General features: G+C 38.7%; 2 protein-coding genes across 2 annotated transcripts; one reads left to right on the forward strand and one right to left on the reverse strand.

The window, feature by feature from the left end:
* The first annotated feature begins 486 nt into the window (after positions 1–486).
* Positions 487–1,424, forward strand: LOC107618422 (uncharacterized). Its single transcript, XM_088501465.1, has 2 exons — positions 487–748; positions 851–1,424. Exons 1-2 carry the CDS (start codon positions 655–657, stop codon positions 1,300–1,302), a joined length of 546 nt encoding a protein of 181 aa, XP_088357591.1. The 5' UTR covers positions 487–654; the 3' UTR covers positions 1,303–1,424.
* Positions 1,425–1,608: 184 nt separating this feature from the next.
* Positions 1,609–5,311, reverse strand: NDPK2 (nucleoside diphosphate kinase 2). The gene is made up of 7 exons (XM_016334823.3): positions 4,901–5,311; positions 4,743–4,799; positions 4,470–4,556; positions 4,024–4,104; positions 3,821–3,933; positions 3,641–3,690; positions 1,609–1,903 (listed from the first exon to the last, which is right to left on the reverse strand). The coding sequence occupies exons 1-7, from the start codon at positions 5,147–5,149 to the stop codon at positions 1,836–1,838; spliced, it is 705 nt and encodes a 234-aa protein (XP_016190309.1). The 5' UTR covers positions 5,150–5,311; the 3' UTR covers positions 1,609–1,835.
* Between the last annotated feature and the right edge of the window lie 20,086 nt (positions 5,312–25,397).

Here is a 25,397-nt window from a genome sequence, read left to right on the forward strand (position 1 = left end):
TATAAAATCCGCCTATGGCAAATTCTTTATTTGGATTTGTCCCTATATTTTGAAAAAGTATCCAAAATAGAGAGTGGATCCTTTCAATTTTTTTCTTCAATTGTTTGATAAAATATGATATTTTACTATTTAATATCTTCTATCACACTTTATCAAACAATCATGGAAAAAAATTAAGATAATTCATTCTCTGAATTCTCATTTTTTGAAAATCACATATATATTTTTTGAATAATACTACATATCCAAATATTTTTGTTAATTAAGTTTAACTAAATTGATTTAATATAACAAAATTTAATTATAGCTAGCATTATTTCAAGTCTTAATGTTTAATTTGATTGGACTTGGTTCATAAAAAAATTTAGATGTATAGTATTACTCATATTTTTTTTTTCATTAATTAACATGTTAATTCTAATTGTTATTAAATTTGTCATAAACAAAAAGCAAAATGAAACGGCAGCCTCCATGCGGAAAATAAGTTCTCAAAGCAGGATTGGCGCTTTAATTTCACAATTGAATCTGAAAGCGCGCCACAATATGTGAAAGCCAATCCAAAACCTGCTTCGGTCTCTATATATCTCTCTTCACCCCCGCCCCCCGCGGGTACCCGACCCGAACCAACCCGCACCTATCGCAGACAGAAGAACCATGTTTGGTCGGATCAGAGCCGCTTCTTCGTCCCTGGACACCTTAGACGGTTCCCCTTCCAAGATTCTCAAAGATGACTCCTTCTCTATATACGGTACTCTCTTTCCCTTTACTTACTCTTTTTCCTGTTTTTCTTAGATTAGGGTTTCTTCATCTTATTAAATTATTCTCACAATTTTTTATTTTATTTATGCAGAAGCTACTCTTTTGAAGCTAAAGCTTGGTGCTAAACGTGGCGATGTAAGTGCACAAGCTGTAGAAATGGATGAATCTAGGGATGATTCTTCAGCTAGTTCATCTTGCGTTGAGGAAGCAGATATGAACCATAATTGCAACAATCCACCAAGTGCTTCAATTTCCCAGCATCATATAATAACTGAGATAACTATGATGGACACCGATTGCTCTTCAAGTGATATTGCTTGTACTGGGAACAACACTGGACAGGGAAGTCACAATAATGTTTCCATTCTTCGTTTCTTTAAAGTTAAGGAACCTAGTAATTCGAGTGTCTCGTCTTGTGGCGAGGTGGCCTCGGCAAAGGAGGGTAGTTCTGGATCTGTTTCATCGAGCTCAGTTGAATTACATAGCAGTAGTGAAGGGGAGAGTGATCTTCAATATTCAGATGTTTGTGAATTTTCCAAATAGAGAGAAAATTATGATGTGAAAAATGGTCTATTATGCCATGTCTCATGCCTACATTTTCCAAGGCTTCTATCTGTTGTCTTGTATCTTAGTTAATTAATCTGCAACATGTCATAAAGCTTTCAGAATATTTAATCTTTTTGGCTGTATCCGTTGAATTTTTGCTCAATCATAACATCGTCCTTCTTATCTTCACATGCAATTTTATAGTGCAAATTTCACTTTTTTTTATTTCAACGGTTGGATATGTCTGTTTATTTTGCTTTGGTTAAAACAGAACCTCCCATTCAAATTTGATCTAATTAGAGGTTAACAGAATGTACTTGACAAATTCAAAATTCAGAACCAGGGCAAGAATTCACAAAGGTATCTGAGAAACTGTTTAATCTGTGAAATTAATGCAGTGATACAAAATTTCTGAGCGACTGTTTATTCAGGAAAGTTAATGTAGAAACATTGACAACTGAAACAATTGACGAGGTTATTGAACTCTTCTGAAACTGCAAGTATCATTGAACATGAGATTCTGCAATTTATTATTCTCTTAGCCATGGCGCTTGGGCAGGATTCCATTGGCATAATTCGGCTTCGTTGAACCATAGAGCTGCCACAAATGGAAATAACGAGTGGTTAATGAGCTATTATACATAACATACATTACAGCACAAATTCTCAAACCCGTTATTTCTAAAAGCATGTCCAGTTCAACTGTAATTTGTAAACCATTTACTATCCAACAGAACAGATTATTCTGTTTGCAAAGAGATTTTCAAGATATTAGCAATACAATGTGTGCTACAACATCAATAATTTACGAGTATATGCTCAAATAGGACCCTAAGGAATTTTGTGTCGGACGTTTTTGTTCCCAACAAAATTTTAAGATCCCCTTAATTTTACAAAAATAAGACATATAAGTCCCTACCTCAGTCTAACCCGTTATTTTCATTTGGACAAATAAGTCCTCAAAAGTGTGACTCCCAAGCTGCCGTCTCTCGGCTGGATGTGGGTCAAGCCTACTACGAGGATCCCGTATCCAGCAACCCAATCTAAAAAAAGGTTCCGACTGGATCTAGGGAATAGTAAAAAGTAATAGAATCCCTGGGAATAGTATTTTCTCTACCCCTTCTTACCCTGAAAAAGCAGGGGCATCTTTCCTTCTTTGCCAATTCCAGTTCCAAGTCAGGTCGCACCAAGGCTTGTTGTTTTCCTAAATGCTGAAATACGAACAACCGCGTAGGTCGTAATAGATCGACTTTCATGCTAGTTCTTGCTCCAGTATGAAAGTTCCATTTCAGGGAAGGACGGACGACGTATCCAAAGAGCATCTTAAGTCTTTCTCCTCTCAATCACTCTCCTTTCTTTATTAAGATCGATCCTTAAGTCGTGCTACCTGATTCCTCACTTTATGGACCGGAATAGAGCTCTTCATTTAGCACAACCCTCTCACTCCTAGGCGTCAGTCCATGCAAGAAACACTGGCAGGAAGTTCCCGGGTTTGCTGTGGTTATATTGAGGTGGAAAGACCACCTTGTCTTACTTTTGTAAAGTTTAGGCATCTCAATGTAATAAATTATTTTGGGGACGAAAACGTCCGATACGAAATTTCTTAGGCACCTATTTTGGATATATATTCTTAATTTATTGAAGAAAGCACCCAAAATCATGATGAGTCCATATTTGTCGTATTGTCCTAGAGATCGAACAATTTCAGCATTTTTCGGTAAACTTGATAACAGCTTCGAACTCGAATTCTCTAAAAGACCAGGTGAAAAATAAATCTGACGATATGGATAATAGTAAATACTAAATACCATTACCACAGAAACACACTCCAAAGTGTATTGATTATCTATTCTCTACTGTTACAGGTGGCTAGCACCTCATTCACCCTTCTTTCCTGTAATATTTTCTTCTCTCCCTCATGATCACCTATTCAACTTGAAGGACCCTAATTTCATTTTAATATCCAACCTCTTTTTCTGGACATTGAGTTCCAGTAACTAAAATTTCCTGATATTTCAAGAGTTTCCGGTACCTAAAATGCTAGCCAGCCATGATGTTCAAGCATCACATATCTATAACTATGCAATCCCAATCTTTCAATTATAAGTGATTGAGAAATGGGACATCATTTGATACTCGCTAATTAAAAAGTAGACCGATGCTAGTTCACAGCAAATAAAATTCAGTGTTATTGTAAACTGTGACCAAAACACTTGATTCTGAAACCTGCTAATGTTTATATTACTGGAGAGATTTTCTATTCTCTTTTTCAAAATTCATATAACATTTGTGTTGCAAGGATTTGGATTACACTGGATGGCAATGGGGGCCTTACCTATTTCCCGCTTTCCATTCTCAGGGCTGTCACTGCCATGAACAATGTTCCTGCCACAAGTTCATCATAAACTCATCATTCTTGAGACTCAATCAACAAGAAATACATATACTCCACACCTTGATTGACTGGAGGCCCTCGAAAGTAACAAGGCAGATTGTACAGCATTAGGGGACTTACCTTCCTGTTTGAACTGCGAGATCTCCTCTTATTGTGCCTGGTTCAGCTTGTAGAGGATCTGTAGCTCCAATAAGTTTACGTGCTGATGCCACTATTCCAACACCCTCCCAAGCCTTGCAAAATACAACATTATATCAAAACCAGAAGAATTCAACAGATATATTTCGTAAAAGTAGGCAAAAATGGGCAGGCCAGAATCATACCATGCACACAACAGGACCTGAAGTAATATAGTCAATCAGCTTAGGGAAGAATGACTTTCCTTTTAGGTCCTTGTAATGCTCCTGGAACCATACACAGCAGCACTAAGCCTTAATGGTGCAAATAGCATATCAAAAGCCAAAAGCTAGATAGAACCAACATTAATGCAAACATGTGAAGTAAGTTCACATCATACAATATAGCAATCAATCATGAGAACTTGGATCCAATGAGATGGTGTATTGGATGGTCAGATATCATTATTCAAACACTCCAAATTGTTGTATTTCATACAATAACCATCATATGCAATTAGTATATGCTAAACGCTAATAAGAACAATAACTAAAAACAATTGTCCTTAACTGTGTGAAAACATCAGATATACAACATTACTAGTTTACTATACAGAATACAAGCATTGATTGAATTTTCAGCGAGTACAAACCTCAGCTAATTCCTTTGAGCATTGGAAGAGCTTCAAGCCAGTTAACTTAAACCCTTTCTTCTCAAACCTAGAAATAATTTCTCCTACCTAAACCAGTTCAACAACAAAGTATTCAGTATTGCAAGAACCAATAACCCGTAGAACAAAGAGAAAAAGAATCCATCATATAAGTAAATAAATAATTCTAAGCTTAAACTTCAAATTCCATAAAAAATCCCTTTAATTCACCGGGCTTTGACCAAAAGCAGTTAAAAAAAAAAGTAGGAGGCTTACAAGGCCACGTTGAACGCCGTCAGGTTTGACCATTATGTAAGTTTGGTCAACCTGTTCCTGCACATAACAACAAGAACAAGAAGCATTGACAAAATAAGGCGATGATAAATAAATGAATGAATGAATAAATAAATAATTGAAAATTGAGAGGGGCAAACCAGAGAAGCAATTAGGTGTGGGAGGAAGATGCCGGGGTTGGAAGCGGTTCTGGCGCGAAGGGATTTGGCATACGGAGAAGAAGAAGAGAAAAGATGGGAATGAGAAGGGAATGCAGTGAGGTGTTGGTGTTGGTGTCGGCGTGTGGAGGCTGAAACGGTGAACTTGGTGGTGGTTGGTCGGAGAAGAGAGGAAGAGACACAAGAGGCAGCAACAGCTCTGCCTCCACCAAACACTACTCCTCCTTCCATCTCTCTCTCTGCGGCTCTTCGCTCAGGCAAACAAATGAAATTCGGGCGGAGAATAAAGATAACGATACCTCTGTTTCTTGTTTGGAATTTGGAGACTGGAATTTTGGAAAGGGAAAAAAAAGGACAGCTGACTTCTGCAAATTTTATACTCTATTGAATAATTTTGACTTAATTTTATCGTAAATTTATACTGTAATAAATTGTTATACTTAGGTTAAAATATTTCAAACTGCATAATTTAATAGAATAAATATATTTACTGTATGTAAAAATTAAAGAACCTATTTGTTCTGTGTTGGATTCTTAGAAGTTTAAGATTTTGTTTTAAAAAATTGGAATATAACTTTAAAATCATTCAAGTATACAAAATTATTTTAAAAATAAATTATTATTTTAATCCCTAACATTTAACATAATTTTTAATTTTTTCTCTAAGTTTGAAATATTAAAATTAATTTTTTAAAAATATTATTTTTCTATTATATCTTTTTCCATAACTACAAATTGTGGTGGATGTAGGTACATGATAGTGAAATAACAAAAAAAAAAATAGAAAAAAGATAATAATAATAATAATAATAATAATAATAATAATAATAATAATAATAATAATAATAATATAGCAAAAAAAAGACATTTAAAAAAATCTTTTTTTAATTTAAAAAATGGAACAAAACAAAATATTTTAAAAATAATATATTTCAAATGTTAGAAATGATATTATGTAAACCCTATAAAATTAACAAATAATTAACAGAAAAATAAAAAATATGAATATTATATTAAATTAGGATAGAGCTCATTAAAACAATAATTTTGACATCAATTTTAAAGAATTTGGCCCAAGATTGGGTCGAACCGAGCAAACCGGGCCCAAAATGGACCCAAGGCCCAAGTCCAGCCCAATAATACACAAGCAAACACAGCTTCCCTTCCTCCCTCACTTCATTCACGGAAATCGGCCAAGGTATGGTTTATGTTTCGCGTATTTAATATGTAATGCCCTGTAAAAACTTAGGCTAGACGACCCTATGATAAGTTGAAATGTATAATTATGTTGATGTTTGGTAACTTTGATGGATTTATTAAATGATATGAAGAATGAGAAATGATTGATGATTTTGTTGCAAGTGTGGTGTTGGTGCTTGATGATGGATTTAATTGAGTTTGATGGAGGTTGACTTAGCATATATGATATTAATTAGCAAATTTTGGATGATTTTATGATGGATTTATTAAATGATATGAAGAATGAGAAATGATTGATGATTTTGTTGCAAGTGTGGTGTTGGTGCTTGATGATGGATTTAATTGAGTTTGATAGAGGTTGACTTAGCATATATGATATTAATTAGCAAATTTTGGATGTAAGAGTTGAGCCATTCATGAGAGTGGTGTGGAGCATTTATTGTGGGTAATTGTTGAATAAAAGGGTTAAATGTACATGTTGATATGTGTGATAAGGAAACTATGTATAAACATGAGTATAATTGTTATTGTCTTGAATTTGGAATTGTGGAGATGTATGTGAATATGTGAGGAGTTATTGAATGATTGAGAATCTTAGGTGTGGTATGTTGTAAAATATATGGAAGGAGTGGGGTTGAGTTTTGGTATGCCTTGGTTGTTAAATATTTTGGTATGGAATGAAGTCTTGGTAAAAAGTATGGGTTTGGTAAATTTTGGTAAAAACTGATTTTTGATGAATTTCGGTAGTCCATAACTTGATTCTCAAATTTTGGATGAAAATGAGATTTATTTCAAATTGAAGAGGGTTTTATAATCTTGAGAACAATATAAATTTTGCAGAAAACCGAATTCTGTAGAGGAAGTTATGGATGCCAGAAATTTGGTGCGAAAAATTAGAAATTTTTAAAATGTAGCAGAACCAGAGTTTCTGGTGTGTGCCTACGCACACTGACGTGCGCACGCACCCAGCAATAGCAAAAGTTTACTTGTGCGTACGCACGCCTTTGTGCGCACGCACACTTGGTGTTTTTCAGAAAGTGTGTGTACGCACGCCATTGTGCACACGCACGCACCAGGATATGCTTTCTGCTGGTGGCGCTCGCATAGGTGGGGCGCACGCACACCAAGTAGTTACTGGTTGGTGTGCGCATGCACGCACACTTGTGTGCATCCGCACACACTCTGTTTTTCCAGCACTTTTATTTTTATGATTTAAACATGATTTCGGACCTTTAAACCTCTATTTTTGTCATTTTAACCCTAGATCTTACTAGTAAGCTTAGTAATTAGTTGAAGCTAGGAAAATGTGATAACTTGGCAGTGAAGTAATAATCTTAAATGAAGAATTAGGTACAAATTGTAATGATATGAGATGTATGTATGAGATCCGGTTAAGCAATGACTATAAAGAATGAATGTAAGGAAATAATGATGATAAATGATGAGATTTGGGATGAGTGTATGTGGCCGAAATGGTCGAGATGTGTATGTGGCCGAAATGGTCGAGATGGCAAGGTCTGGGTGTGATCCCGCTTGCGTATTAACCTGAAAATGTGTTCGGATGGCAAGTTGAGGACGGAAGTTCCCTCTCTTGTTATGATGTGGATGTGGGGAAGGTGGAAAGGCACTCTCCTTCATATTATTTCCCCCACATTCTTCTCTGGTTGCAAGGTGGAAAGGCACACTCCTTCGATGTGGAAATGCATTCTCCTTTGTGAAACCTCCAGGAGAAGGTGGAAAGACACTCTCCTTCGTTTATGATCCTCCTGAAGATGCGCAATCTAGAGACCAATGTCTGGGTTAGCTACCAGATGTGTCAGATTCTGGCAAAGTAACCGACACGTGAACTCACTGCCAGTAGGATAGACATTCCTCATATGCGTATGTGTGCTTTGTTCGCTATCCCTTAATTGTAAATGCCTAATTGATTAAATTCTGCTAATTGTTGTAATTGTTACTTGAACTACTTATTTTCTACCTGTGCTTGCCTTGTCTGTTTGTTTTGTCTATGCAAATCATCGGAGATGGAGGTACGGAGGAAAGGTGGGCAAGTTTAGAGTTAAGGTTAAAGTTTAAGCTAGGTTTAGAATTCCCTAGAAGACCACCTTTTTTTTTATTTCTGTTTAGTAATTTAAGCTTTATAATTTGAGAGTTGGCGTTCTAGGATTGTCTCTGACATTCTCAGGACCTTATATATTATGTGCGTGGCACCTTTATCATGCTGAGAACCTCCAGTTCTCATCCCATACTGTGTTGTTGTTTTCAGATGCAGGTCGAGCGGCACCTCGGTAGGCGTCTGAAGTTTCTGCGGCAAAGTGGTTTACTTTGGGATCTCTTTTTGTTACTTTGATGTATATATATGTATAGTTTCTCCTCTTCTGTGTAAGGTACTTTGTTTATGTACGTATATATTCTCCGGCCAGCTTTGGCTTCACAGGCTGAGTTAGGAGCTTGTTATTTTGTATTATTGGCCCTCTACTCGTGTCATCTGTATATATTTGTTGTTGAGCTTTCATTTTCTTCTCACGCAAGTAACCCCATTTCTGAGGGTTGCGCTTTCTGATTTTGCGATTTTGTTTTACCTATTTTCCAAGGCTCCTAGTATACTATCTCTTTTTCCTTATTATTATATATTTTACTTTTAGAGGTCGTAATACCTTGCCACCTTAGCTTTATGACTTAAGCATAAGACTCTGTGTGGTAGGGTGTTATATTATGGTATCAGAGCAGTTCGTTCCTATAGAGCCTGAGGACGGACTGACTATGCTTCTGTGTATTCTCTATGTGTGTCTATGTATCATTAGGATATCTGACTGATATATGTGGTATAAACGTTCATGAGAATGTATTTGGGACCTGAAGCACTAGACTTGTGATATTGAGACTGATCAACTTGATATCACTTGTTTGGTGTATATAGGGACCAGATGTCGACTCGCGGACGCAGACGCGGGCGAGGTAGAGACAGAATAGGAAATGCTATGCCGGAAGCAACAGGGAATAATCCTAACCTTGTAGACTTCATGGCTGCCCTGGGGAACATGGTTGTGGCTATGCAGGCAACAGCCGAAGCCCTGGAAACCAAATAAACAATGGAAATAATGGCAATAATAGCGATGAGGGTCCTATGATGCTTTCTTCCTTCCTGAAAGTTCATCCTCCAACCTTCAGAGGAACCTCAAACCCTACCGATGCAGACAACTGGATTCAAGCTATAGAGCAAGCATTACAAGCTCAGCAAGTTCCTAAAGAATAGTGGGTTGAGTTTGGAACCTACCAGCTGCAAGGTGAGGCTCAGCATTGGTGGCAGGGCATGAGGCGTATTCTGCAGCTAGATGGAGTTGTAACTTCTTGGGAATTGTTCCGAACAGAGTTTTATAAGAAGTACTTTCCCAGTTCAGTCAGAAATGCTAAGGAACTTAAACTGTTTCAGCTGAAACAAGGCCAGATGACTATTACTGAATAACAGATTTGAGGAATTGTGCCGCTTTTCACGGATCTGTCAAGGTGCGCGTGAAGACTTTGCTGACTGGAAATGCATTAAGTTTGAGGGAGGCCTTTGAAGAGCGAAACTCTCGCGCGATCTAGAATTTTCGCAAATAAATTTCCGTTGTAAGTATAGCTTCTAGACCGACAAGAATTCCTTTCTTACAAAAGTTTGGTTGTCACAAGTAACAAAACCCAATAAAATTTATAACCGAAGTATTTAAACCTCGGGTCGTCTTCTCAAGGAATTGCAGGGAGGTATGATTTATTATTGGTTATGTAAAACAGTATATTTTTTGGGTTTTTGGAAATAAGGGGCAAGTAATTTAAATGACAAGGAAAATAAATTGATAATAATAAAAATCTCTTGGCAAGGTATATGAAAGTTAGGTCCTATCCTAGTTATCCTTCTCAGGTGTGAAGAGAATTGGATTCTGCTCCGACTTTTAATTAACCCTTGCTAAACAAAGGAAAGCCAAGTGGACAAATTAATTTGATCCTCAGGTCCTAGTCAATTCCTATAGAAAGACTAGAGTTATTGGAGTACAAATTAACCAGCAAAGAATTCCAATTTCAAGCAAAGAATTCCAATTTCAATCAACAGCTGAGTTGATAACTCAAGTGTTATAAATTACTTAACCAAAGCCAAAAGGGAAAAATATCTTAAATTAAATTAAAAGCATTCATAAATGGAATAAAACAATCATAAACTGAAATACCTCAAATTGTATTTAAACATAAATTCAAATCCTAACATGGAAAGGTTCATAAGCCAATTGGGCAACATAAATAACAATTAAAATAATAAATAAATAAAAATAGAAAATAATTTAAAAGAACATTGAACGTGTGATTGTAGAAGCAATCCTAAAATAAGAGAAATCCTAATCCTAAATCCTAAGAGAGAGGAGAGAACCTCTCTAAAAACTACATCTAAAACCTAAAATTATGTATTATGAATGTCGTATATGTTGTTTTTTTTATGAATGGATACATTCTCCCACTTTATAGCCTCTAATCTGTGTTTTCTGGGCCGAGAACTGGGTCAAAAATAGCCCAGAAATCGCTGTTTGTGATTTCTGGTACGTACAGGTCGCGGCAAAGTGACGCGGAGGCATCGTCCACGCGTTTGTGCAGATTGCATTTTTGCCAGGTCACGCATCCGCGTGATCCACAGGTTTGCATCGCCTAGATTCAGGGCAGATATGACAAATTATATATTGTTGCGAATCCCCGGACGTTAGCTTTTCAATGCAATTAGAACCGCGTCATTTGGACCTCTGTAGCTCAAGTTATGGTCGATTTAGTACCAGAAGGTCAGGTTGGACAACTTTAGCAATTCCTTCAATTTCTTGTATTCCTTTCACTTTTGCATGCTTCCTTTCCATCCTCTGAGTCATTCCTGCCCTGTAATCTCTGAAATCACTTAATGCAGATATCAAGACATCGAATGGTAATAAAAGAAGATTAATATTAGCAAATATAAGGCCAAAGAAGCATGTTTTCAATCATAGCACAAAATCAGGAAGGAAAACGTAAAACATGCGAATAGTATGAATACGTGGGTAAAAAGTTGATAAAAACCACTCAATTAAGTACCAGATAAACCATGAAATAGTGGTTTATCAACCTCCCCACACTTAAACATTAGCATGTCCTCATGCTAAGCTCAAGAGAAGCTATAAGAGTGAAGAGGAATGGTAAATTGTATAAAATGCAACCTATCTTTGTGAATGCAACTACATGCAAAATGTTTCTACCTACTTGGTTAAAAGTAAACAAATCTTTCAAGAATAAATATGAATTAGATTTTACTAATTCAAATCACAAAATAAAGTACAAGTAAACTTGCAAAAGAAAATAGCTCGTGAAAGCCGGGAACAAAGAATCGAGCATCGAACCCTCATTGGAAGTGTATGCACTCTAATCACTCATGTGTTTAAAGTTTGATTCTCTCAATTCTCTACTAACCTTGCTTTCTAAGGCTTTCTCTTCATCTAACAATCAACAAAAATTTAATGCACAAATACACATATCGACAGGTCTTTTAAGGGTTGTAATGGGGTTAGGGTCAAGGTAGGATTGTATTTGGTCAAGTGGACTAAAATCTGAATCCTTAATTAACTTAAACTTTTCCCACCTAGCTTTAGACAATCCATGTAATCATAATACCATATCTAACTATCCATTAACCATGTTTTCCACATATTCATGCATTCTAATTTCAAGTACAGTACATATGTATTGCTTTCACCACTTACTTTGGGGCATTTTGTCCCCTTTTTATTTATTTGCTCTTTTTCTTTTCTTTTTCTCTTGTTCTTCTTTTTTTTTCTTTTGTTTTTCTCAATGCATATGATTAAATTATTGAATGCATGAACATGTTCTAAACATTTCTTTCACATTTTCATAAAGATATATAACACCCAATTTTCCCACACTTAAATCATAAGCACTCTCACTAGTCTAAGCTAACCAAGGATTCAAATCAAGGACATTATTGTTTTTCACTTAGAGTTAATGATGTGCTAAAATAAAGAACAAATAGGGTAAAATAGGCTCAAATTGGTTTGCAAAGGATAATGAAAGGGTAAGGCCATATGGGTATGTAAGTTCAGTGAAACAAAGGCCTCAATCATATAAGTGCATGCATACATCAAACAATGGAAATATAGAATCAAGCAAGACAAAGATCACAATTTTAGAGAGAACAACACACACCAAAAATAAAATATTGGTTGATAAGATGCAACCAATCAAATAGGCTCAGAATTTCACTGGTTTTGTGTGTTCGAGCTCTAAACCATATTCCAAAATAATATTTCTTCAAACAAGTTTTTCAAAAAGTTTAATTCAAATTAGTGAAATGCTATAAAAAGTTTCTTGAAAAAGAAATTATTACTTTAACCAAGTGGTAAAATATGCACAAAATCAAAAAAATATGCAATCAAACATGCAAATGCAACAATGAACAAACAAAGAAAATAGAATATTGGTGTTGAGAAGAAAATAACTAATCCATGGAGATCGGTATCGACCTCCCCACACTTAAAGGTTGCACCGTCCTCGGTGCATGCTAAGATGTGCAAGTGGAAGGGTTGCTTCAACTAATACTTTTCTCTAAAGATTGTGCTGATGGACTTATTTGTCTCCCCATTTAGAAGCTTTCCCTTTCTCTTTCTCGGTGGCCAGCCTGAAAGTAGAGGAAAAGCAGAAAAGTAACCCAGAAAGAAAGATAAAAACAAATAAAATATGGCTAGGTTAATGCCAAATAATGAGGATCACAATTACATGGTAGCTACAACATGCAATTGAGAAAACAGTGGAAGCAAATAGCATATCAATGTTGCAAAAAATTTGCAATAAAGGGGAAGAGTAGGTAATGAAAGACAGTATAAAATATTACCTAACAGTGTAAAGCAAGTCACTAAGTACCAAAATAATTCAAGAAAAGATGTAACAGTTGAATAAGAAAATTTAACACCAATGGTAAAATAATAAATTTAGAAAAGAAAATAAAAATATGCACAAAATGAAAATGCAATGAAAGAAAGTATGCAAATAAGTAAGTAAAATAGAATGGAAGTGAAGAAGGATGATGAAGAAAAAGAAAGTAGGAAAGAAAGAAGAAAGAAGAAAAGATAGAAGAAATTAGGATTAGAGAAGAAAAGATAAGATAATCGGCACTAATCTGGATAAGTTGTGCGACGCAGTCGACGCGGACGCGTGGGTGGCGCGATCGCGTGCCGTGTGTTAAGTTCAGGTGACACGGACGCGTGGGTGACGCGGTCGCGTGACCTGATTTGTGCAATTGGCGCGAGAGCTGCCTCGCGTTCGTGCAACTCTCTGTTTCAAACTCATTTTGCCAAAAATTAGGGTGACGCGTGCGCGTGGGTGACGCGCACGCGTGAATGGACTGATTTTGTAAAACGACACGGCCACGTGGCCCACGCGATCGTGTGGGAGGGCTGGTGCTTCTAGCATGGTTCTAGCCCCACTTCATCATAACTTGCTGCCATACACCCGTTTACGTTGATTTTACAGGGCCACGCGTTCGCGTGGGTGACGCGGACGCGTGGGCATGTTTGTGCCTAAGGCACGCCTCCAGCCACGCTTTCGCGTGACTCTCTGTCCAATTCTCTTTTCTTCAAAACGCACTGGTGACGCGGACGCGTCAGCGACGCTTTTTTTTTTGATGCAGTATGCAATATGCAGAATGCAGAATGCAAATGCTGATATGGAGGTTATGAATAATTCCAGGTTCAATAGAATAAAACAAAACTTTAAAACAAACAAAACGAAATAAAATTAAAATTCAAAAGGAACGATCATACCATGGTGGGTTGTCTCCCACCTAGCACTTTTAGTTAAAGTCCTTAAGTTGGACATTTGGTGAGCTCCTTGTCATGGCGGCTTGTGCTTGAACTCATCCTGAAACTTCCACCAATGCTTGGACTTCCAATAAGCTCTATCAATACCAAGTAAATTTCTCAAGCTTTGATGAAGTTTGTCACAAGTTTTGAGCTCCCAAATTTGATCCTCATATATGCCTGGATCCCAAATCTTGTTTCTGCACCCGTCTTCAAGTTGATCATCATGGTTCCATCCGGGTGGCAAGCACTCTGAATTCTCTACAGAGTACCAAACTCTTCTTTTAGATCTAACCAAAGTATCACCAGTTGAGCCCTTACATATTTCTCTTGAAGCATCAACCTTGATAAGCCTTGATTTGCAACTCCAACCATTAAACATTCTTCTCTTACACTTAATGCGACAAAGGTTCCTAAGTTGGCCGTCCGTTTCAAGAATACCGTACTCAAGTGGGATAGAAAGACGAACAGAGATAAGTTTTACCCACTCAAGTGAAGGAGTAGACGACAACCTAGGTGGAGAAGTGATAAACCCATATTTTATGATGTATTTTGTGCTCAATTTAAGTGATTTATTCAATTCTTCACCCACTTATTCATGTAAATTGCATGGTTTTACTTTCCCTTCCTTATTATGTGATATATGTGAAAAACATGTTTCCTATGCTTTAGAAATATTAAAATTAATCATCCTTTATTACCATTCGATGCCGTGATTTGTGTGTTAAGTATTTTCAGATCTCCTAAGGCAAGAATGGCTTAGAGGACAGAAAGAAAACATACAAAAATGGAAGGAAAGCATAAAAATGGAGTTTTGAAGAAAAGGGCAGCGACGCGAACGCGTGGACGACGCGGCCGCGTGCCCAGTGCGAAAAGGCAGCGACGCAAACGCATGACTGACGTGGACACGTGCCTTGAGCAGAACGCAAATGATGCGTACGCGTGACCGAAGCGAACACGTGATAAGGAAAACTCCCAAATGACGCGACCACATGACCTACGCGGACGTGTGACAGACGCCACGCACCAGAAACTGCAGAAAACGCCTCCAGCGATTTCTGAAGCCCTTTTGGCCTAGATCCAAGTCCAGAAAACACAGATTAGAGGTTATAAAGTGGGGGAATGCATCCATTCAAAAAAAGTCTTCCATTATTCCCTTTTTATAATTTAGATGTAGTTTTTAGAGGGAGAGGTTCTCTCCTCTCTCTTAGGTTTTAGGATTAGGATTCCTCTTAAAGGATTTAGGATTTCAACTTCTTCTCAGGTTCAATATTCCTTTTACTTTATATTTCTCTTTTACTTTTAGATACTTTAATGCTTTTATTTAATTACTTATGTTGCCAAATTGGCTTATGAACTATTCATGTTAGGATTTTCTTTATTTAATATAAATTGAGGTATTTCAGATTTATGATTCTTATTTAGCTTTTTATATTCTTGGCTTTAATTGATTAACTGGAGACTCTTGAGTTATCAAACTTATCGTGGTTGTTAATTGTTATTTTTGCTAATTGAATTGAATTCCCCTAACTCTAGTCCTTTCTTAGGAGTTGGCTAGGACTTGAGGATCTAACTAATTAGTCCACTTGACTTTCCCTTGCTTTAGTAAAGGTTAACTAAGTGGGATTAAAACTCAATTCTCATCACCATCGATAAGGATAACTAGGATATGGCTTCCGAATTTTCATACCTTGCCAAGAGTTTTATTAGATATTAATTTATTAATTCCTGCAATTTATTTTCCTTGTTCAAACTTTTTAAAACCCAAAAACACTGTTTTCCATAACTAATAATAAGAACACCTCCCTGCAGTTCCTTGAGAAGACGATCCGAGGTTTAAATACTTCGGTTATCAATTTTAAAGGGGTTTGTTACTTGTGACAACCAAACGTTTGTACGAAAGGATTTTCTGTTAGTTTAGAAGCTATACTTGCAACGCGATTATATTTGTGAATTTCTTTACCGATAGAAAAACTGATCGTCAAAAATGGCGCCGTTGCCGGGGAGCTGCAAACGTGTGCCTTATTATTGGTTATTATAAATATTTTTCTTTTACTTGTTTATTTGTTTTTGTTTTTCCCTTTTATTTCTATTAGCTACTATGAATTCTCACCCCTCTCGCTTTGAGTTTGGTTCTAAATTTGTTGAAAGGAGTGAAAGCTATAACAGGAATATGCATCAAGGTCTTAACAATCAAAGATGGATGGAGCTAAGAGGATCTGATCAACCCTTTAGGCAACAACACCCTCCAAGATATCATGGGAAAGGACCACTCTACAATGCATACCAAGCTGATAGATATGGTGGACCCCCTTGTAATTACCAACAAGCCCCACCCTGCGCTTATAGATCATCCTCTCAACATAGCTTTGAACCACCACACTCACAAGTTCCTTTTCACCATTCACCACCGTATGACCCTTATCCACCACAATTCCAATCCAATTACTCCCAAGAACCACCACATTCTTATTATGAACCTCCTCCCCCAACCAATGAACCCTCATATCCACTTCAACCTCCAATGGATAACAAACTTCGTGTTCTTCTTCAAGGACAAGTGAAGATACAAAGGGACGTACTGGAACTCACTACTGCCTTGACCGAGGTAGTAAATAAATTAGCTTTCCAACATCTGAGCACTCAAAGTACTCCCATGGCTACATGTGGAGAATCAAAAGAAGAGCATAGCATGAAGGAGACACTAGAAACTTCGGTGGACAATGAAGAGTATGGCTTTGTATTGGAACAAGTGGAGGAAGCCATAATAGTTGTAGAAAAAGAAGTGGTTGAAGATTTAGGAGATGCTGAACCTCCATGGGAATCGAGAACTGTAAAGGACTCCGCTGAGAAGTTTGAATTTGATGCCAGGGAGGATAGTGCATAACCTCCAAAGCATATACCTTGTGAAAAATTGGACGGAACAGACCAAGAAGTTGATTCCATAGGCAGTGATGATCATGAATCAACCTCCCCTAGTCATGAACTTACATCCGCAACTGAACTCCTTGAGCCTGAAGAACCTTATCCAAGTGAATACGAAGATGATGTCGAAGTAGATTTCTCTCAACCTCCAACTTATGACTTGAGTGACGAGGAAGACATAGAATACTTTGATCAGGATGCAGTTGCAGTTGAAGAAATTTGCAAAGAAGTGGAGGAATTCACAGAAGAATACAAGGGAGTAGAGCTTACAGAACCACTGGAAACACATATCCCAAGGCCATTACCACCTAATACAAGCTTCAAGTGGGTACAATCCTTAACCTTTATCTTTACTTTTCCATTTGAATATGGTTTGCTTGAAACAGATGGCCAGCTTAGAGCTCTCTGCGGCTTTAAGAGTAAGAGGGAAATGGCTCGTACTCAGAGCTGGTGTACCAGATTCAATAAGGTTCCACGCTTCAATTCAAAGTGCACGGATTGGTATCAAGCTCAATTGAATGGGTCTCGGAAGGCGTTTGGTCATCTTGGTGAGGATACAATTTCTAAACTACCCGGATGGAAGAATATAGATTAAGACAAAGGCGGATTTAAAAGCAAAGTTTGGGATCCTGGAATTTATTCTGACATTCGTCACCCCGGGAGCCTGAGAATCTGTTTGAAGTTGCTCAAAAGCTTTACATGCCTAGTTTGGGACCCCGGAGGCTGTTGGCATTCCAAACATTGGTGGAGATTTCTGGATGAGTTTAAGCACAAGCCACCATAACAGGAAGCTCATCAAATGTCCAACTTAAGGACTTTAACTAAAAGTTTTAGGTGGGAGACAACCCACCATGGTATGATCGTTTCTTTTTCAATTTTATTTCGTGTTGCTTGTTTTTATTTTATTTTATTTTCATTGAACCTGGAAGTATTCATAGCATCTACATTAGCACTGCATATTGCATACTGCATAATTGCATAAAAAAAATGGCACCCCACGCGAGCGCGCAGGCCACGTGTGGGCGTGAGAAGGAAATCGGCGTAAAGATCCAATGCCCAGAAAGTTGGGCTGGAATCATGCGGCTGGTGTGCGTTTAGCACAAAACGGCCCACGCGTTCGCATCACTGACGCGAACGCGTCATTTGCAAAACACTCATCCCACGCGAAAGCGTGAGCGACGCGTCCGCATCGCGTGGATATTATGGCCCCCTAAATGGAGACAGAGAGTTGAGCTGAAATGACGCTGGAAGTGTGCATCTAGCACAATTTTCAGCGACGCGGTCGCGTGCCTCATGCGTCCGCATCACCCATCCTTTACCCAGCCCACACGGTTGCGTTAATCACGCGACCGCGTCGAACCCATTTCACCCTAGTCACCCGATCGCGTGCTCCACGCGTTCGCGTGGATTCAAAAATACTAACCCCCTTCACGCGAAACCCTACCCGTCGCGCCCCCCATACCCTCCTTCTCCTTCTCTTCTCTGCAACCCCTCCCTCCTCAGCCACCCAACCACCAACACTTCCAGCCACCACTGCCGACCACCGCGCCATCCCCACCACCGCACCCCATCGCTGAAAACCACCCCTTCCTCCTCTCTTCTTTCTTCTCTTCCCTCTCTTCTGAACCACCACTGCCCCCCCCCCCCACCGCGGCCAGCTCCGACCACCCCGCTACCAACGCCACCTCCCACCACCACAACCCTCACCTACCTCCCTTCTAACCCACCCCCTCCACCATTAACCCCAACCCGAAGCCCCCTGCCACCGCCCCTGCTCCACCACCGCGCCGCTGTGCTCCCTCCCAGCGCCGCCGCGTCACCACCACCATCTCTCTGCCCTCTTCTCTGTTCCATACATTTGTACTTCTACACACCAGGTTCCGCCATACTGCGATTCCTTTTTTCGATTCATTAGTTAGTTTTTCAATTTTTGTTCAGAATAGGATAGTTAGAGATGCATGTTTGTAGTGGATTTTAGGTGGTTAGGTAGCTAGGATGTGGTTAGTGGATTTAGGCCTGATAATTGTGCCGTTTTTGCTACTTGTTTTATCTAATTCGCAATTCTGATTTTGCTGTGATGATCATATTGTTCATATATTGTTCTTCCATGTTTCTTGCTGCTGTTTCACTGCTCTTTCATGTTCATGTTATTTGTGTCTATTTGCAGCTTTATTTAAATTTATATGAACTGATTTTTCCTGTTGTTTATTACTCGAAAACATCCAATTTTAGTCGGAATGCTGCCCAATTTTCTGTAAATTATTTCATCTTCATTCATGTATTGGTTTTGGCAATTCTGCATTTTACATTACTTAGCTATAACAAAACCAATTCATGAATGCACGGGATAGCATTCTTATTCCTTTTTGATTCCCTGGCTAGTAAATTACATTATTGATGATCTCATTCTACTTTTCGTTACTCTCGTATCTATCTGTATTATCATCAATCACTTGCAATCCTTGCCTGAATATGAGTTGCCTTTTCTTCAAGTTTGTGCGAATCTTATTACCTAGGAAACATTTATCATGCCACTCACTTTAACTTTCTTTTACTAACTCAGTGCTTTCACTTTCTAACTTCCTTTTCACCTATTACCCACTTTTAACTTTATAACTTCCCTTTTTACTTTTTAACTAACTACTTTAACTTTCTAACTCAAGGCATGATTATTGTTTTTCCTAATTAACATGAATTCTACTTATATTATATTTTGGATTGTGATTTTTCATCTCAGATTTTTAACTCAACTACAGTCCATAATTCACATATACTTAACTCATTTCATAATTCTACTGCTCTTTTGCCACTATGTGCTTATATTGCTATTATTCTATTTGCCTACTTATTTTCCTGCTTTTTTCTTCAATTATATCCTAGAATTTCTGCTTTTCAGGATGTCTGACCCTCAGCGCAAAGGAAAAGGCAAAGCAACCACTGGCAAACGGAAAAGAGTCAAATCCTCTATGTCCATCCTGGACATTTTGCATGATGACTCCTGGTGGGAAAAGCACTTTACCCTGCAGGAGAAGGTTGACCAGCTCCTCACTGCCAATGATCCAGTTAAATTTGTAAACAAATACTGTGAGCTAAAGTATCAAGTGTTTGCCACTTCCAGGAATCTGTACCTGGAGAGAACTCTAAAAATTCCAGAAGAACTACAGTAGTACACCTCTGAACAGATAAAACAGAGAGGCTGGTTCTTCCTGGAGAGAAACTTGACAGAGGTCAATGCGTCTTGGGTCAGAGAGTTTTACTACAACTATTTCAAGACTTCCCTGGATGCAGTGCACCTCAGAGGAAAACAAATTTTGGTCACTGAGGAAGCCATTGAGGACATCCTCCACCTTCAGCCTAGATCAGATCATCCTGACGGTTACCAAAAGGCTGAAGAGAATATGCGCTTTATGAGATTTGACTGGGATGCTGTCAAGCAGAGAATCGCCCTTGATCCTACTGTCCCATGGGTCATGGGAAAGAACACAGTGATGCCTAAGGGAATTAAGCTAATTTATCTGAATGATGAGGCTCGGCTCTGGCACCAGATTCTGAGCAACTATGTGATGCCGAGCACTCATGAGACAGAGCTGTCCGCTGCTATGATCACCCTCATCTGGTGTGTGATGGAGGGTAAGGACCTGTATTTTCCACGATTCATCCGGTATTATATGGCCAGGGTCCATGTCAGAGGCACTCTTCCTTTCCCTTATCTGATCACCCAGCTCGGCCATCGAGCTGACGTGCCTTGGGAGCTTACTGATGAAAAGCCACCTACTGCAGACTGCAAGAAGATTATCCCTCACAGCAGGAAGTTTCAGGCTTTAGGTTACAGACCCACATTCCTCACCGCTTCTGATAAGACAGCCACACCTTCAGCTGCCCCTTCTTCATCCACTGCTGCACCAGCTACCACCACTGCACCTCCACCTGCCTCAGAGCCCATTTACCACTTCGTGCACCACCTATTTCAGCAGCTGGACCAGATGGAGCGTGATGAGCGGATATTTTATACGCTTTTTGGGGTTAATTTCATATAGTTTTGAGTATGTTCTAGTTAGTTTTTAGTCTATTTTCATTAGTTTTTAGGAAAAATTCATATTTCTGGACTTTACTATGAGTTGTGTGTTCTGTAATTTTAGGTATTTTTCTGGCTGAAATTGAAGGAGCTGAGCAAAAATCTGATTCAGGCTGAAAAAGGACTGCTGATGCTGTTGGATTCTGACCTCCCTGCACTCAAAGTGGATTTTCTGGAGCTACAGAACTCGAAATGGCATGCTTCTAATTGCGTTGGAAAGTAGACATCCAGGGCTTTCCAGAAATATATAATAGTCCATACTTTGCACAAGAATAGATGACGTAAACTGGCGTTCAACGCCAGTCCTCTGCCCAATTCTGGCGTCCAGCGCCAGAAAAGGATCAAAAGCTGGAGTTGAACGCCCAAACTGGCATAAAAACTGGCGTTCAACTCCACAAATGGCCTCTGCACGTGAATTACTTAAGTCTCAGCCCAACACACACTAAGTGGGCCCCAGAAGTGGATCTCTGCATCATCCATCATAGTTTACTCATTTTTTGTAAACCTAGGCTACTAGTTTAGTATTTAAACAACTTTTAGAGACTTATTTTGTACCTCATGACATTTTAGATCAAACCCTTGTATTCTCTAACGGCATGAGTCTCTAAACCCCATTGTTGGGGGTGAGGAGCTCTGCTATGTCTTGATGAATTAATGCAAGTATTTCTATTTTCCATTCAAACACGCTTGTTCCTATCTAAGATGTTCATTCACGCTTAACTGTGATGAAGGTGATGATCTGTGACATTCATCACCTTCCTCAAACCATGAACGTGTGCCTGACAACCACCTCCGTTCTATATCCGATTGAATGAGTATCTCTGAGATCTCTTAATCAAAATCTCCGTGGTATAAGCTAGAACTGATGGCGGCATTCATGAGAATCCGGAAAGTCTAAACCTTGTCTGTGGTATTCCGAGTAGGATTCAAGGATTGAATGACTGTGACGAGCTTCAAACTCCTGAAGGCTGGGCGTTAGTGACAGACGCAAAAGGATAGTAAATCCTATTCCAACCGGATCGAGAACCAACCGGTGATTAGCCGTGCTGTGACAGAGCGCGTGAGCGTAGTTTTCACTGGAAGGAAGGAAGGTAGCCATTGACAACGGTGATCCACCAACACACAGCTTGCCATAGGAGGACGTGCGTGCGTGAACAAGAAGACAGAGGAAAGCAGAGATTCAGAAGACAAAGCATCTCCAAAACTCCAACATATTCTCCATTACTGCATAACAAGTAACCTTTAATTTATGCTCCCTTGGTTATTCGCAATTCAACTGATAAACATAATTGATTTCCTGACTAAAAATTACAAGATAACCATAGATTGCTTCAAACCAACAATCTCCGTGGGATTCGACCCTTACTCACGTAAGGTATTACTTGGACGACCCAGTGCACTTGCTGGTTAGTGGTACGAGTTGTGAAAAGTGTGATTCACAATTTGTGCACCAAGTTTTTGGCGCCGTTGCCGGGGATTGTTCGTGTTTGGACAACTAACGGTTTATTTTGTTGCTTAGATTAGGAAAAAATTTTCTTTTTTTGGTTTAGAGTCTTTTATTATTTATCCCTTGTTAAAACACTTTAAATTTATAGCTCAATTAGTTAGAACGTGATGTTTATGTTCATGGTAATTGGCTATCATATTTTTAAAATCTTTTTCAAAAATATTTTTTTCTATTAAATCCTGTGCCAAACTTTAAGTTTGGTGTTTTCTTGTTGATTTTTCAAAAAAAAAAAAATTTCGAAAATTTATTTTGGTTTTCTAAAAAATTTTAAGTTTGGTGTTCTTCCTTTGTGTTCTTGTGTTCTTGTGAGTCTTCAAAGTGTTCTTGAGTTTTCCTTGTGTCTTGATCTTAAAATTTTTAAGTTTGGTGTTCCTTGGTGTTTTCCCCCCAAAAATTTTCGAAAACAAGGAGCATTAGATCTAAAAATTTTAAATCTTGTGCTATCTTATTGTTTTCTCTCTCTTCTTAAAATTTAAAAATATCTTTTCTCTCTATTTTAAAGCATCTTTTTCGAAAATCAATTTTTAAAATTCAGATTTTTAAAACTTCCTAACCACTTTCTCTCTCCTCAATTTTTCAAAAATCTTCATCCAATTTTATTTATTTTTATTTTAATTTATTTCATTTTCAAAATAAATTAATAAATAAATAAATAAAAATATTTTCTCTATTTTACATCATCTCCCTTTCTCCATCATGGACCTAAGCGGAAATGAACAGTCCAGGAGGACTCTGGAGTCATATTCTAACCCCTCTACTACTTCATATGGGAGTAGTATCTGCATACCCTCCATTGGAGTCAGTAGCTTTGAGTTGAATCCTCAGCTCATTATCATGGTGCAGCAAAGTTGCCAGTATTCCGGTTTTCCACAGGAAGAACCTACAGAGTTTCTGGCACAGTTTCTACAGATTGCTGACACAGTACATGATAAAGAAATAGATCAGGATGTCTACAGACTATTACTGTTTCCATTTGCTGTGAAAGATCAAGCTAAGAGGTGGTTAAATAACCAACCTAAGGCCAGCATAAGGACATGGAAACAGCTGACAGAAAAATTCCTGAATCAATACTTTCCCCCAAAACGGATGACACAGCTAAGGCTGGACATCCAAGGCTTTAAACAAGGAGATAATGAATCTCTTTATGATGCCTGGGAAAGATACAGAGAGATGCTACGAAAATGCCCCTCTGAAATGTTTTCAGAGTGGGTTCAGTTAGACATCTTCTATTATGGGCTTGTAGAAGGAGCTCAGATGTCTCTTGATTACTCAGCTGGTGGATCTATCCACATGAGAAAGACAATTGAAGAGGCTCAAGAGCTCATTGATACAGTTGCCAGGAATCAGCATCTGTACCTAAGCAATGACTCTTCTATGAAAGAAGAGGTTAAGACAGCAACTGCTGAACTCAGTCCTGTAAAACAAGCTGCTGAATTCAATCAGCAATTAGACTTTCTAACAAAGCAGCTAGCCGAATTTAAAGATAGGCTACAAGAGACAAGAATGGCTAATATACATATGGAAGAACAGTTTAGGCAAACAAAGTAGCAGCTATCAAGACAAATAACAGAAGAATGCCAAGCAGTTCAATTAAGAAGTGGGAAAACATTAAATACCCCACCTCAAGGCAGCAGAAAGCTAAGGAATGAGCAAACCACCCAAAATTCACCTGAGGACAGTAAGAGCCCAGGGAAAAATAATTCTGGCACTAAAACGCCAGAAAATTGGTGGAAGGCTGGCGCTGAACGCCCAGACCATGGCCAAAACTGGCGTTCAATGCCAGAAATACAACAGGACTGGCGTTCAATGCCAGAAATGGGCAAGGATCTGGCGTTGAACGCCCAAAATGGGCAGGATCTGGCGCTGAACGCCCAGAAAGAGCACAGTTCTGGCGTTCAGACGCCAGGAGCAGACAAGGAGCTGGCGTCCAGTTTCACTCCAGCTTCTAACTCTGGCACTCAAGTGCCAGTGAGGGATCAGACACACACAAATGCTGATAACAACCCCTCTAAAAAGGCTTCTTCAACCACTTCTATAGGCAATAAACCTGCAGCCACTAAGGTTGAAGAATATAAAGCCAAGATACCTTATCCTCAAAAACTCCGGAAAGAGGAGCAGGATAAGCAATTTGCTCGCTTTGCAGATTACCTCAGGACTCTTGAAATAAAGATTCCATTTGCAGAAGCACTTGAGCAAATACCTTCTTATGCCAAGTTCATGAAAGAGATCTTGAGTCATAAAAAGGATTGGAGAGAAACAGAAAGAGTTCTCCTCACTGAAGAATGCAGTACAGTCATTCTAGAGAGCTTTCCTGAAAAGCTTAAAGACCCTGGGAGTTTTCTGATACCATGCATATTAGAAGGTAATTGCACCAAGACAGCTTTATGCGATCTTGGGGCAAGCATCAACCTAATACCTGCATCCACTATCAGGAAGCTTGGCTTAACTGAAGAAGTTAAACCAACCCGGATATGTCTCCAACTTGCTGATGGTTCCACTAAATACCCATCAGGCGTGATTGAGGACATGATTGTCAGAGTTGGGCCATTTGCCTTTCCCACTGACTTTGTTGTGCTGGAAATGGAGGAGCACAAGAGTGCTACTCTCATTCTAGGAAGACCCTTCCTAGCAACTGGATGATCCCTCATTGACGTCCAACAGGGGAAAATAACCCTGAGAGTCAACGATGATGAGTTCAAGTTGAACGCTGTCAAAGCCATGCAGCATCCAGACACATCAACAGACTGCATGAAAGTTGATCTTATTGACTCTTTGGTAGAAGAGATCATCATGGCTGAGAGTCTCGAATCAGAGTTGGAAGACATCTTTAAAGATGTTCAGCCTGATTTGGAGGATTCAGGGGACATGAAAGAGCCTATGAACTTTCTTCTGAAAGAGGAAAAAACTCCTAAACCC

This window comes from Arachis ipaensis, chromosome B1, assembly GCF_059453495.1.
Source record: "Arachis ipaensis isolate K30076 ecotype BB chromosome B1, ASM5945349v1, whole genome shotgun sequence".
In the NCBI taxonomy this organism is placed as follows: Eukaryota; Viridiplantae; Streptophyta; class Magnoliopsida; order Fabales; family Fabaceae; genus Arachis; species Arachis ipaensis.